The following is a 15,335-nucleotide window of genomic DNA, read 5'->3' as shown; positions in this document are numbered from 1 at the left end:
AAGTTCAAATTTTGTATTATGATGAAATAGGGGAGAGTGTGCCATATATATGATAGGTGAATTGGGTTGACAATCATTAAAACAAAGGTGTTTTTTGTTGCAGCAGAATTTTATCATGAAATTACAATCACCAACTTTCTCCTCAGAGTGTGAAAATATGTTGTGGATGCTGTCCTACATAGGGAGAAATGATCATCGTAATAAAATAAGAGAAATATGAGTTTGCATGGAAAGATTTAAGCGTTTGTTTTTCTGATGCGCTGTTCGAGAGTTGAATGGCAGAGAAATAATTTGACGGTGATTCGATGAACCCTCTGCCAGGTACTTAATTGCGACCTACAGAGTAATGATGTATAATTAGGTGTGGACTGCTGGCACTCTGTCTTCTGTACTACAATCCCCAATTCTGTATTGGCACAGCAATGTGGGCCAGGACTACAGTGGAGATCCCAAATTGACTGCAGCTATAGCCCAGGCACCTCACTGTAACTAAATGTGACACCAGAGAAGGCAGTGTACAGTGCCATTATAAACCAGTTGTGTCCCTCCAGCCAAAATTAAAAAAACTGTAAGATACCCAAGTCTCCATCCTGCTGACACCACAGAAATCAAGCTCATCAGTTAGACTGCCTACATGAACTGAAGATGACAACAAAGAGAAGCTACTGGATGCTGAACATAACCAGGACACTTCAGGCCTTGTGTGTGCTGTATTGCTGGATAGAAAAATCATTGAGAAAAGACAAAAATGAAAATCATTTAGTTGACAGCACTTCCAGCCCATCAATGTCCAACAAACGATGCCCCTCGCTTTATATTGCTCATAAAAGACAGAGTGCAGATGGGACTCAATCATTTGGTGGTATTAGTTTCATGCTATACTCACTGGATTATCAGTTGGTCTAGTTACAATTGACGACACTTCACCAGGAGTCTGTTTATACCCTCAAGAATCTAACTGATTTTGCTGTTGCTGACTGTTCACAAAACTATACGATTGCTAATTGGTGTTGCTCACTTTGTCCGTGACTATAACTCAAAGCATTACTATCAAAGCTTCTCTCTCTCTCTCTCTCTCTCTCTCTCTCTCTCTCTCTCTCCATCTGAACAGTCCTTGGAAGGCCCAATGGTACTGACTGGCCGCTGTGTCATCCTCAGCCCCACAGGCATCGCTGGATGCAGATATCGAGGGACATGTAATCAGCACACCGCTCTCCCGGCCGTATGTCAGTTTCCGAGACTGGAGCTGCTACTTCTCAATCAAGCAGCGCCTCTGTTTGCCTCACAAGGGCTGATTGCACCCCACTTGCCAACAATGCTCGGCAGACTGGATGGTAACCCATCCAAGTGCTAGCCTAGCCCAACAGCACTTACTTCAGTGATCTGATGGCAACCGGTATTACCACTGTGGCAAGGCCGTTGGCATCAGAGCTTCTGGCAGTCAATAATTAATGTATTTGTGTCTTGTAAAAATTTTTCAATCATGATCAATAAATTACAGTTAATCTTTTCATGAAGAATCAAACAATAATAAGAAGATATAATTTCAGCTGTTGAACATAAATTATTTCATCAAACAATGGAAAATCCAGGATGGAATGTAACAATATGACAAGGATAGTTGCTACTCACCATATAGTGGAGATGCTGGGACACAGAAAGGCACAACAAAAAGACTGTCAGAAAGTTAGCTTCCTTTGTTGAAATCAGACAATACACACACACACACACACACACACACACACACACACACACTCATACAATATACACTCCTGGAAATGGAAAAAAGAACACATTGACACCGGTGTGTCAGACCCACCATACTTGCTCCGGACACTGCGAGAGGGCTGTACAAGCAATGATCACACGCACGGCACAGCGGACACACCAGGAACCGCGGTGTTGGCCGTCGAATGGCGCTAGCTGCGCAGCATTTGTGCACCGCCGCCGTCAGTGTCAGCCAGTTTGCCGTGGCATACGGAGCTCCATCGCAGTCTTTAACACTGGTAGCATGCCGCGACAGCGTGTACGTGAACCATATGTGCAGTTGACGGACTTTGAGTGAGGGCGTATAGTGGGCATGCGGGAGGCCGGGTGGACGTACCGCCAAATTGCTCAACACGTGGGGCGTGAGGTCTCCACAGTACATCGATGTTGTCGCCAGTGGTCGGCGGAAGGTGCACGTGCCCGTCGACCTGGGACCGGACCGCTGCGACGCACGGATGCACGCCAAGACCGTAGGATCCTACGCAGTGCCGTAGGGGACCGCACCGCCACTTCCCAGCAAATTAGGGACACTGTTGCTCCCGGGGTATCGGCGAGGACCATTCGCAACCGTCTCCATGAAGCTGGGCTACGGTCCCGCACACCGTTAGGCCGTCTTCCGCTCACGCCCCAACATCGTGCAGCCCGCCTCCAGTGGTGTCGCGACAGGCGTGAATGGAGGGACGAATGGAGACGTGTCGTCTTCAGCGATGAGAGTCGCTTCTGCCTTGGTGCCAATGATGGTCGTATGCGTGTTTGGTGCCGTGCAGGTGAGCGCCACAATCAGGACTGCATACGACCGAGGCACACAGGGCCAACACCCGGCATCATGGTGTGGGGAGCGATCTCCTACACTGGCCGTACACCACTGGTGATCGTCGAGGGGACACTGAATAGTGCACGGTACATCCAAACCGTCATCGAACCCATCGTTCTACCATTCCTAGACTGGCAAGGGAACTTGCTGTTCCAACAGGACAATGCACGTCCGCATGTATCCCGTGCCACCCAACGTGCTCTAGAAGGTGTAAGTCAACTACCCTGGCCAGCAAGATCTCCGGATCTGTCCCCCATTGAGCATGTTTGGGACTGGATGAAGCGTCGTCTCACGCGGTCTGCACGTCCAGCACGAACGCTGGTCCAACTGAGGTGCCAGGTGGAAATGGCATGGCAAGCCGTTCCACAGGACTACATCCAGCATCTCTACGATCGTCTCCATGGGAGAATAGCAGCCTGCATTGCTGCGAAAGGTGGATATACACTGTACTAGTGCCGACATTGTACATGCTCTGTTGCCTGTGTCTATGTGCCTGTGGTTCTGTCAGTGTGATCATGTGATGTATCTGACCCCAGGAATGTGTCAATAAAGTTTCCCCTTCCTGGGACAATGAATTCACGGTGTTCTTATTTCAATTTCCAGGAGTGTACAATGTATGAGACTGTGGCCATGTGTGTGTGTGTGTGTGTGTGTGTGTGTGTGTGTGTGTGTGTGTGTGTGTTGTCTGTTTTTGACAAAGGCGTTGTTAGCCAACTATCCAACAGTTTTTTTTTTTTTTTTTTTCACCTTTCTGTGACTCAGCATCTCCGCTATATGATAAATTTTTTCATGGCATTCAGAGTCTCTACAACTGCTTCTTGACTGGCCCATCAGGGTCTGCGCTCTCTTCCTGTATGTAAGCTGAAGTATGTTTCTAGGATTTTTGCTAATGAGAACCTTCGTGAGCTTCAATCATTTGCTAATTTTGGCTTTCTGCTAAGGCCCAGAGGCTCCTATCTATGTGATCAATGTAATATGATTATTTTATTTTTATTGTTTTATTTTGTTGGCTTCTAAGTACATCAACATAGTCACTTCAAAACTTACAGAGCTGCCTTTCCACAAATTGCTAAATAACTTAAAACTCAAATTTCATTAACATTAAGAATGTCTTAAATAAGTCAGACAACATAACATCTGAGATGCTGAAAACAGATTTGGACACCACTGTAGAGTTATTGTACATCCTCTTAGAGAAGATAGGAGAGAGGAGAAACTGCCAACAGATTGGAAACACGGTATTATCGTGAAAATACCCAAAAAAGGAGATGTTACTAACTGCAACAACTGGCGGGACATTACCCTATTGTCAGTATCGAGTAAGGTACTTTCGAGGACCATTTTAAACTGCATTAAGAATTCTGTGGAAGCACAATGAGGAGAGAGCAGACAGGTTTTAGACACCACTAAAGCTGTGTGGACCTTATCAATACTCTCAGAATTATTCTGGAACAAAGTGTGGAGTGGCAACACATCCTCTACTTTACTTTCATTGACTTTGAAAAGGGTTTCGACTGCCAATCGAAGTGTCATGTGGGTTACACTTGCAAAATGTGGCAGTCCAATGAAGATTATTAACATCATCAAGGAAATGTATACAGACTATGAATGCCAAGTACGACATACTGGAGAACTAACAGAGCCTTTCCAAGTCAATTTGGGAGTACGACAAGGGTGTATTCTTTCACCAACACTATTTCTTTTGGTGTTGGACCATGTCATGAAGAGAGTGATGGGGAGACGGAAGAATGGTGTGCAATGGGGGTGCGGGATAGGCTAGAAAATCTAGATTTCGCAGACGACATCTGCTTAATGGCACAACGATATCGAGACATCAAAGAAATGTTTGCAAAACCAAAGAAATATGGATACATTTGACCATCATAACTAGGCTGGCCATTGATGGAGAGGATGTGTAGAACAGGTTCAATCTTTCCTCTATCTCGAAAGTATAGTCACGACTACAGGAGGTGCTGAGGAGGACATCCGTAGTCGCATGTGCAAAGCAAATGGTGTGTTTGTACAACTGTACCCTGTTTGGAGAAATAGGAACATCTCAAAGAAGACCAAACTCCAGCTATTCAGTAGCAATGTGAAGGCTGTTCTGTTGTATGGTTGCGAAACTTGGAAGGTGACTAACCACATCAAAAACCAGCTCCAAGCTTTTATCAACTGCTGTCTCCGGCATATTTTAAATGTGAGATGGTCAGATATAATGACAAATGAAGATCTTTTGAGGGAGACAAATCAGCAACCAATCAATACACAAATCAAGGAAAGAAAATGGAACTGGATAGGGCATACATTGAGGAAACCAGATGGAGCTGTTGAAAGGGTGGCATTGGACTGGGACCTTCAAGGAGTTAGAAAACGTGGTCATCCCAAACAGACCTGGGAAAGGACGATTGAGAGAGAAGCTGCAGAGGATGGGAAAACCTGGAGTGAAGTGAAGAGACTTGCTAGAAATCGTACCAGATGGAGGAATTTCATCACGGCTCTATGTTCCAAAGGGAACGACAGGAACTAAGTCAAGTAAGTCTTAAATAAGTCAGTATCCAACAATTCTCTTCATCTTAGGTTAACAAACTTGTTTCAAAATAATGAAAATAAATGAAACACACACACACACACACACACACACACACACACACACACACACACACCAATCCAAACTGTTCAATTATATTCTAATGCCAAGAATTTCTTGAGCAGTTTATAAACAGTTATATTCACTTCTGTCAAGAGTATCAAGACCATTTTAAGCATGTTTGTAGGTAGATTTGTCTGGAAAATCTCCCACTCCGTGTACCATTTGGTTCTGACTATGGCTCCAACTAAAGCAATTAGATCCCAGCTGATCATCAATTTCCCACTCCTTGTTCCACTCGGTCCTAACCATGTCTCTGACAATAACAATTAGATCCTACAGCTGAAATCTTTGCTAGTTGACCAGCTTTCTTATTCCTCGCAATCCTAGCATGTTCCTTGGTCCATCAAATGAAGCTTCTGTACCATTTCTTCTTAGTTATGATACAGTAGCAGATATATGGAATGCATAATAGCTGCTTCTTTCATTCTTGTGATTGAAATAATGTAAATTTAACCTTGAGCCTCTGTTTCTTTCTTCCTCTTCCCTTTATTCATATTTTATTTCCTTGCTGTGTTGATACATTTCAAAAATATGTTAAGTACTATATCCTCAATACATGGTCACAGAAACACACTTCTTTACATAAATAAATAATCTATATCTCACCTCAACAATATAGGTGTCATCAGTGAGGATGGCCAACTGCTGTTCTCGCTTTTCCAACTCAGACTGATATTTGATTGGATTTGCTAAAGCCTCTGCAAAGTCCGACATTGTGTCAGGAACATAATCTTTGACAACCACATGTACAAAGAGTGTAGCCAATGGAAGTGGCTGGCCTGACTCATTGCGCAGGGCAATGTGACGGTACCCTGGGCACAGGCCAACAACAGGCAGCACACGGTGTCCTATTAGTCTGCCTGATTCTTCATATGCAGCTATACGTAGACTCGCCAATTCTGGGAGAACAACCTGTACAAAAGGAACATCTAATGTTAATGTTCCCACACTGTCTGAAAAGTCAAATTATCATAGCTATACAATATTTACTGTGAGTTTTACTTCTGCTCCATCATGGATATTTTATTTGGCAATATCTTAGTTTCCTGTACTTTTACATTAGGTGGCTGCCACAATAACATTTACCTTTACAAAAAACAGAGACTTATTACAAAGTCATGCACAGTTTTTGTTTCTGATTAATATACACTGGGCAAAATGCATTGCTGGAAAATTCCTACATGCCATTCAATCTCAATATTTTGTACAATGCAGAATTTCATTATTCAGAGAGCACACTATTTGCTGGTAGATTACCAAAGTATGCTAACTCATGTCTGTTACAGTATCATTAAGATTCTTAGTGGAGTTTTCTAAGAGCACAAAACATGTCTGGTGGGGGACTCCATTTAAGAATCAGTCATTGTATGTTGCTACATTGCTATGAGTAGTAGCAGTAGTAGCTTTCCTCATCCGTAGATATCTTTTTACGGGCATATAGGACATGTCAAAGTAATTACAAGTTTAGACTAATTTAAGATAAGCTAATTCATATACGCATACATTTGTAGACTTCAATCATTAGATTTACTCCTGGTATACAATACTTTTTTTTTACAAATAACTTATTAAATAGTGTAATGCCACACTGTTAACTTATATCTCGCTATCAGTCACTGCATAACTATACACGCATTGTTTCATAACACTTCACTCACCACACACACAATGGTGATCTCTGGGCCATTTTCTTTATCGCAGCTTCCCATTTGCTATCCTGAAAAACTAAGTCAACATTCCTCTATAATGAGTGAGACGTTGAGCTTAGAAAAAAGAAGAGGTGTTGCACATCTTGGGGGAAAGTTTTTCTAGAGAAGGAAAAAACGTTGTGTGAAGGTGTTACGTGGAATGTTTTATAATCATTATTATTATTTATTTGTGTAACATTTTTTTTTACCAAACCCCTACTCTGTTTTATCCAAGTAATCCTTCAGTGTATAAAATGTATTGCATAACAGGTACCTTTTAGCTGCATTTTTAAATAAGTGTATTTTTGCAATTTCTTTAATCTCTTTTGGTAATTTATTGTACAGTTTTATTCCTTAGTAGAAAATGCTGTTTTGAGTTTTATGTTTATTTTTTCTTGGTAAATGTAAAAGATAGTGCAGGCTGCCGAAGATGGGAATGATCATTTCCTGGTCAGAGGCCTTTTAAATGTACAGTGTAAAGGAAGAACAGGGCCTACATGAAAAAGAGTTGTAAGGTACCCTGTGGAGAAACTAAAAGATCAAGCAACAAAGACTGAATATCAGGTGCAACTTAGTAACCACTTTGAAGCACTCAGTGAAAGGGACATGAATCAGGACATTTAAGTAATGTGGGGAAACATCCAAAGATCAGTTAGGGATACAGCAAAGGAAACACTTATGGGAAACACAGTGGGACAGAGGATCTAGTTGGGAAAGAAATGTGCAGATGCCCTGGACAGGAGTAAGGAAGTCAGGAACAAGTGGCTGAAGGGGACAAATCTGGCACAGGGTACAGCACAATTGGAGGAGGTCTGAAAGACTACACAAGCAACTCTGAGAAGAGCAAAGAGGAAATGTATAAGGGATATCATCACTGAAGCAGAAACAGACTTCAGAGGACAAAAGACTAGGGAAATGTTTCTGACAGTGAAGTACCTCTACAAAGGTCACCACGCCAAGCAGAAATTTGTCAAAGATTCCCATAATAAGATCTTAATGAATGATAGTGATACATCTCAGTTAGCACACTTTCGACAGCTGCTAAATTGTGATGAAGCTGAACTGCAGTCGCTTTTTATCTCCTCCAAGGTAGGTGGGGGATAATCAGTATCAGCTGTAATTGTGTAACTAAAGCTGATACTGATTATCCCCCACCTACCTTGGGGAGATGAAAACCAGAATCAGATACCTTAAACAGAATAAAAGTCCAGGTGAAGATGGAATACAGACTGAAATGATACTGGCAGGAGGAGAGAAACTTGTAGAAAGAATACACCAACTGATACAGGCAATATGGACCAAAGAAGAACTATCAGCAAAATGGAAAACAACTCTGATTTGTCCAATACATAAGAAGGGCGACAAACTGAAACGTGGCAACTATCGAGGAATCGCCCTACTTAACATCTGCTATAAGATCCTGTCCAATTGCCTCATATATAGAATTCAGCCGGTGGCAGAATCAGTGATTGGAGAGTACAAGGGAGGTTTCTAGCCAGGGCAGTCACCAGTAGATCATATCATCAATCCCCAGAAGCTCACTGAGAAACTGGGTGAATATGGTAAAGATATGCATATTTTATTCATAGATTTCAAGAAGGCCTATGATTGTATACATCACAAGAGCCCGCTCAGCTGTTTAAGGGAGTTTGGCATGGCAGAGAAACTCATCAATCTGATTAAGATCTGTCTGAGCGAAACATGTGCAAGGGTGAAGATGGGAAATCGCATAACTGAGGAATTTGAAATTGAGACAGGACTCAACTTTGCCCTCGAGAAGATCATACGCAAGACCTTCCAAGAGAACAAAGGGATTGAAATTGAAGGAAACTGACTGGCATACTTAGCCTATGCAGACGACATCTGTTTACTCTCTGGGTCTGAAGAGAGTTAGAGCAAATGATCAGAACACTAAAGGAGGCTGCTAGCAAATTTGAGCTAAACATAAATGAAGCCAAGACAGAGTACCTTGTTATAATGTGTGGTCAAAGTCAAACTGCTGGTCATCTACAATCACTGCAGGTGGGAGACCAGTCCTATAGGAGAGTGCATGAATTTAAATACTTAGGGGCACTTTTCACTGAGTACTTGTCATGTGAAAGAGAGATTAATACCAGGATGCAAGCAGGAAACCAATCTTACCATGACCTAACACAACTGCTTCAGTCCATATATCTCTCCAGACAATTCAAGAGTCAACTATACATAACCCTGATCTAGCCTGTTGTTCTATATGGCTGTGAGACTTAGAGTATCTGGAAACAGGACTTCTATAAACTCCTCATTTTTTAGAGGAAAGTACTTCGGAGTATCTTCAGTCCAGTTCTGGATGCAGACACAGGGGAATGGAGGATCAGACACAACCAAGAGCTTGAGGTGCTATACCAGCAGTGCAACGTAGCAGGAACTGTCAAAGCCAAATAAATGCAGTTGGCTGGCTAAGTGGCCCGGATGGAAGATCACAGATGGCCTCGGAAGCTCCTGGAGTTCACACCTACAGGAATGAGACCCCCAGGGAGACCCAAGAAGCATTGGAGGGACGGCCTCCATGAAGAATTCAATCAAGCAATGATAGATGTGGATGGATGGCGGATAGCAGATGGACAGAATACAATGGAGGAGGAAACTATGTGGTCCACTGGGCCTGATCACATAGAAGAAAAAATGTATGTTGAGTCCTTACTCTAGTTCCATGGTCATGAACAGAGCTGTTTGTGCAGTAATTACCAATGTTATTTTTGATGTGCACAACTGACTGGTAAATGTATTCACACGGAGCAGTTAAAATCACCAGTGTTTTGAACAGATCTTTACAATTAGCTTGAATACTATTTTTGGTTATTATTCTTATGGCTCTTTTCTGGAGTTTGAAAATTTTGTTCATATTTTGTGCATTTGTTCCCCCAAAAAGAATGCCATGGCTAAGAACTGAGTGTACATATGAACAGAATGTAACTAAAAGACACTGCATGTTACATACCGATGATAGGTTCTAAGGGCATAATATGCTGATGACATTCTGTTTGCAAGTACCTTTGTTTGTTCACACCACTTCAACTGAGAATCAATATTCATTCCTAGAAATTTTGCATTTGTTACACAATCTATAGAGGTGCCATATACATTTAATTTAACAATGTCATTTTTCCTCTTCAAACTGAAATTCATGACATTAGTTTTCTTTATGTTCAATGACACTTTATTGCTTACTGACCAGTCGTAAACTTCCTTGAGAGTGTCATTTGCTTTCTTTGCAAGGAGTTCTCTTGTCGTCTCAGTGACTATAATGTTGCTGCCATCAGTGAAAAGAATTTTTCACCATCTACATCTACATTTATACTCCGCAAGCCATGCAACGGTGTGTGGCAGAGGGCACTTTACGTGCCACTGCATTATCTCCCTTTCCTATTCCAGTCGCCTATGGTTCGCAGGAAGAACGACTGCCGCAAAGCCTCCGTGCGCTCAAAGCCCTCTAATTTTACATTCGTGATCTCCTCGGGAGGTACATGTAGGAGGAAGCAATATATTCGATACCTCATCCAGAAACGCACCCTCTCGAAATCTGGACAGCATGCTACACTGCGACACAGAGAGCCTCTCTTGCAGACTCTGCCACTTGAGTTTGCTAAACATCTCCGTAACACTATCACGCTTACCAAATAACCCTGTGATGAAAAGTGCCGCTCTTCTTTGGATCTTCTCTATCTCCTTTGTCAACCTGACCTGGAACGAATCACACACTGATGAGGAATACTCATGTATAGGTCGAACGAGTGTTTTGTAAGCCACCTCCTAAGGACTCTCCCAATGAATCTCAACCTGGCACCTGCCTTATCAACAATTAATTTTATATGATCACTCCACTTCAAATCGTTCCGTATGCATACTCCCAGATATTTTACAGAAGTAACTGCTACCAGTCTTTGTTCCGCTATCATATAGTCATACAATAAATTCTTTCTATGTATTCGCAATACATTACATTTGTCTATGTTAAGGGTCAGCTACTCCCTGCACCAAGCGCCTATCCACTGCAGATCTTCCTGCATTTTGCTGCAATTTTCTAATGCTGCAACTTCTCTGTATACTACAGCATCATCCGCAAAAAGCCACATGGAACTTCCGACACTATCTACTAGGTCATTTATATATATTGTGAAAAGCAATGGTCCCATAACACTCCCCTGTGGCACGCCAGAGGCTACTTTAATGCCTGTAGACGTCTCTCCATTGAGAACAATATGCTGCATTCTGTTTGCTAAAAACTCTTCAATCCAGCCACACAGCTGGTCTAATATTCCGTAGGCTCTTACTTTGTATATCAGGCAACAGTGCGGAACTGTATCGAACGCCTTCCGGAAGTCAAGGAAAATGGCATCTACCTGGGAGCCTGTATCTAACATTATCAGGGTCTCATGAACAAATAAAGCGAGTTGGGTCTCACACGATCACTGTTTCCGGAATCCATGTTGATCCCTACAGAGTAGATTATGGGTTTCCAGAAATGACATGATATTGAGCAAAAAAAAAAAAAAAAAAAAAAAAAAAAAAAAAAAAAAAAAAAAAAAAAAAGTTCTAAAATTCTACAACAGATTGATGTCAGAGATATAGGCCTATAGTTTTGCCATACCATAAGTAACACTACTGGGAAAGTCATTGATGTATATCAGGAATAGTATTGGTCCTAATATGCTACCTTGCAGAACCCCTATATTAATGTATTATAGTTCTGATAAGTGTTTTACTAAATGCTTTGATCAACTTGAAGTATGCGTTATTTCTACTCTTTGTACCCTATCTGCTAGGTATGATCGAACCAGTCCTTACCTACCCCTCACATTCCTAATGCTTCTAATTTATTTAATATAATCTTGTGGTCGACTGTATCAAAGGCCTTAGACAGATCCAAAAATATGCCTGTGACACACTAATCTTTGTCAAGATGGGAGTGATCATTTCCTGGTCAGAGGCCTTATAAATGTACAGTGTAAAGGAAGAACAGGGCCTTCAACTTTTGAGAATTCTACTATGGCTGACTCCATATTTGTGCCACTTTGGAAACTTAAAATATTGTATTTATTCAGCTAATTCATGAAACTGTCTTTCATAATTGCTTCTATTATTTTAGAGAATGGTGACAGCAGGGAAATGGGCTGATAATTTTCTATGTCTTCTGCATCACATTTCTTACGTAAAGGTACAACTCTTGCCTGTTTTAACTGATCTGGAAATGTCCCTGATGTGAGGGATTCATTTATTATATTTGTTAGGGGGCCTTGTATAGTCTCTATGCATTGTTTCAGTACACACATTGGTACTTCATCTAAGCCTACTTACTTTTTATTTTTTAGTTTTTGAACAGTTTTACTGACTTCATTCTCTGTGGTTGGAAGTTGTTGTTGTTGTTGTTGTTTTGGTCTTCAGTCCTAAGACTGGTTTGATGTAGCTCTCCATGCAACTCTATTCTGTACAAGCTTCTTCATCTCCCAGTACTTACTGCAACCTACATCCTTCTGTATCTGCTTAGTGTATTCATCTCTTGGTCTCCCTCTACAATTTTTACCCACCACGCTGCCCTCCAATCCTAAATTTGTGATCCCTTGATGCCTCAGAACATGTCCTACCAACCGGTCCCTTCTTCTTGTCAAGTTGTGCCACAAACTCCTCTTCTCCATAATTCTATTCAATACCTCCTCATTAGTTATGTGATGTACCTGTCTAATCTTCAGCATTCTTCTGTATCACCACATTTCAAAAGGTTCTATTTTCTTCTTGTCTAAACTATTTATCATCCATGTTTCACTTCCATACATGGCTACACTCCACACAAATACTTTCAGAAACGACTTCCTGACACTTAAATCTATACTCGATGTTAACAAATTTCTTTCCTTCAGAAACGCTTTCCTTGCCATTGCCAGTCTACATTTTATATGCTCTCTACTTCGACCATCATCAGTTATTTTGCTCCCCAAATAGCAAAACTCATTTACTACTTTAAGTGTCTCATTTCCTAATCTAATTCCCTCAGCATCACCCGACTTAATTCGGCTACATTCCATTACTCTCGTTTTGCTTTTGTTGATGTTCATCTTATATCCTCCTTTCAAGACATTGTCCATTCCGTTCAACTGCTCTTCCACGTCCTTTGCTGTCTCTGACAGAATTACAATGTCATCGGCGAACCTCAAAGTTTTTATTTCTTCTCCCTGGATTTTAATACCTACTCCGAATTTTTCTTTTGTTTCCTTTACTGCTTGCTCAATATACAGATTGAATAACATCGGGGAGAGGCTACAACCCTGTCTCACTCCCTTCCCAACCACTGCTTCCCTTTCACGCCCCTCGACTATTATAACTGCCATCTGGTTTCTGTACAAATTGTAAATAGCTTTTCGCTCCCTGTATTTTACCCATGACACATTTAGAATTTGAAAGAGAGTATTCTAGTCAACATTCCAGTTGGAAGTAGCATCATTGGATTTGGTGCAACATTATTTACAGGTGTTATATTTGTTTTGGGGAATTTTTGCTGTAACTTCTCTGCAATACTTGAAAAATGCTCATTTACATAGTTTGCTAAGTGTTGTGGATCATTTATTACCTTATCCCCCTCCCTTAGCAGTATGTTATTCTGCGTTTCTTTGCCTCTCCCTGCTTCCTTTTTTATAAGATCCCAGACGGCTTTACTTTTATTTTCTGCATTGTATATTATTTTTTCATTAAGTGACTTTTTTGCATCAATCAGCACCTTCTTATAGATCTTTTTGTGTCTATGATAGAAATTTAAGAATTCTGGATCATGGTGATTCTTTTTCATGAAACTGAGGTATTTAAGTGTTTGGGAGGACTTCTTAATACCTGCTGTTATCCATCTGTTTTTGTGAGATGTTGATACAGACATGCATACCTTTGGAAACACCTTTTCAAAGTTCAATTTAAATAATGTGGAGGATTTAGAGACTTTCATATTCACATTGGTTCACTTCATCCCAGTTTTGTTTTGCTAGTTCTTTTGAAAAATCTTGTATTTTGATTTCTGGTGGATATTGTTTGTAGGCTTGTAGTTTAGGGAATGATCCGATGCCTCATTTTACTGTTGTTATTTGACAGAGATGGTCTGATAGTCCAAGATCTTTTATAGCTACATCACTTTTTTCCTGTCCACATTTGTGGCCACATGGTTAATTACTGATGCAGTGATTGCAGTACCCTTGTTGCATTACTGACCAAAAGGGACATACCAAAACTCTGAAGGATATTTATAAGGGTGCTGGTGGTTTCATTTATGACATTAGTGTTGATATTAATGTCCCCACACACAAATGTTCAAATGTGTGTGAATTCCTAAGGGACCAAACTGCTGAGGTCATCGGTCCCTAGACTTACACATTACTTAAACTAACTTATGCTAAGAACAACACACACCCCCATGCCCGAGGGAGGACTCGAACCTCCTGCGGGAGGGCCACACAATCCGTGACATGGGGCCTCAAACCGCGCTGCCACTCCACGTGGCTGTCCCCACACAGAACTATGTTGACCTTTGTACTTGAGACTTTATATAGAACTTCTGTTATTTATTGAAAAAAATGTCCACACCAACACTGGGAGATCTATATACACACAAAATGATTAATTTCTTGGTGATATCAAGCCCTGTTATTTCAATAGCTGATATTTCAAAGTTTTTGTCTTCACTTACTGTACTGAGCTCATGTCTTGATTTGAACTGTGTTCCTTTTCTGATATAAATGCATGATCCTCCACCCCTTGAAGCAGTTCTGCAGTAAGAGTTTGCCCTTTCATAGAATGAAAATACTACATGCTGGATTTCTGTGTGTCTACACCTGTGCTCAATAACACAAACTACTGTACTGTGCAGTTGAAAGATTGGAGCTCAGCTTCTAATAGTTGTATTTTATTTTTTATTGATAGCATGTTTTGATGGAGGACTGTTATGTCTGTGATATGCCCCATGTTACTCTTTCCGATGGTTTGTTTTTCTTTGTGACATATGGTATGTGTAATATTTGGAGTGTTAAAATCTGTCATGTGAGTGATAGTTTCAGTATTTTTAAACTGCTGGAGATAACCTTTAGGCAGGGGAATCTGTTATCCGGATTTACCCTAAAAAAGACTTACTTTTCCTACCCATGACAATAGGTATTTGACCACATGTGGTTCGAGATCCACCCCCTATACTTTCATTAATCAGCTGTACCAATCTTGCCTTCCCAGTCCTGTTTAGGTGTAGGCCATACCTAGTGAAACCCCATCTCTTGATAGTCCCAATGGGCACCAGAGAAACATGACAAAGTTGGCTGCCCTCAGAGCCATCCCTAACCCCACATTGATTCGCCTCACTGCTCCATCAAGGTGTGGTTGATCATGACACTGGAACAGCTCAACAAAG

General features: G+C 41.2%; 1 protein-coding gene across 1 annotated transcript in view; it reads right to left on the bottom strand.

The window, feature by feature from the left end:
- Window positions 1-15,335, bottom strand: part of LOC126416261 (1-phosphatidylinositol 4,5-bisphosphate phosphodiesterase classes I and II) — a 395,393-nt gene that overhangs the window by 71,031 nt on the left and 309,027 nt on the right. The window contains exon 16 of the mRNA XM_050083891.1: window positions 5,838-6,143. Coding sequence (XP_049939848.1) covers window positions 5,838-6,143 — 306 coding nt within the window. The remainder of the gene's footprint in view (window positions 1-5,837; window positions 6,144-15,335) is intronic.

The sequence above is a fragment of the Schistocerca serialis genome, chromosome 8 (genome assembly GCF_023864345.2).
Source record: "Schistocerca serialis cubense isolate TAMUIC-IGC-003099 chromosome 8, iqSchSeri2.2, whole genome shotgun sequence".
Lineage (NCBI taxonomy): Eukaryota > Metazoa > Arthropoda > Insecta > Orthoptera > Acrididae > Schistocerca > Schistocerca serialis.
The sequence above is the reverse complement of the archived record's forward strand: the minus strand, read 5'-3'. Positions and strand labels throughout refer to the sequence as shown.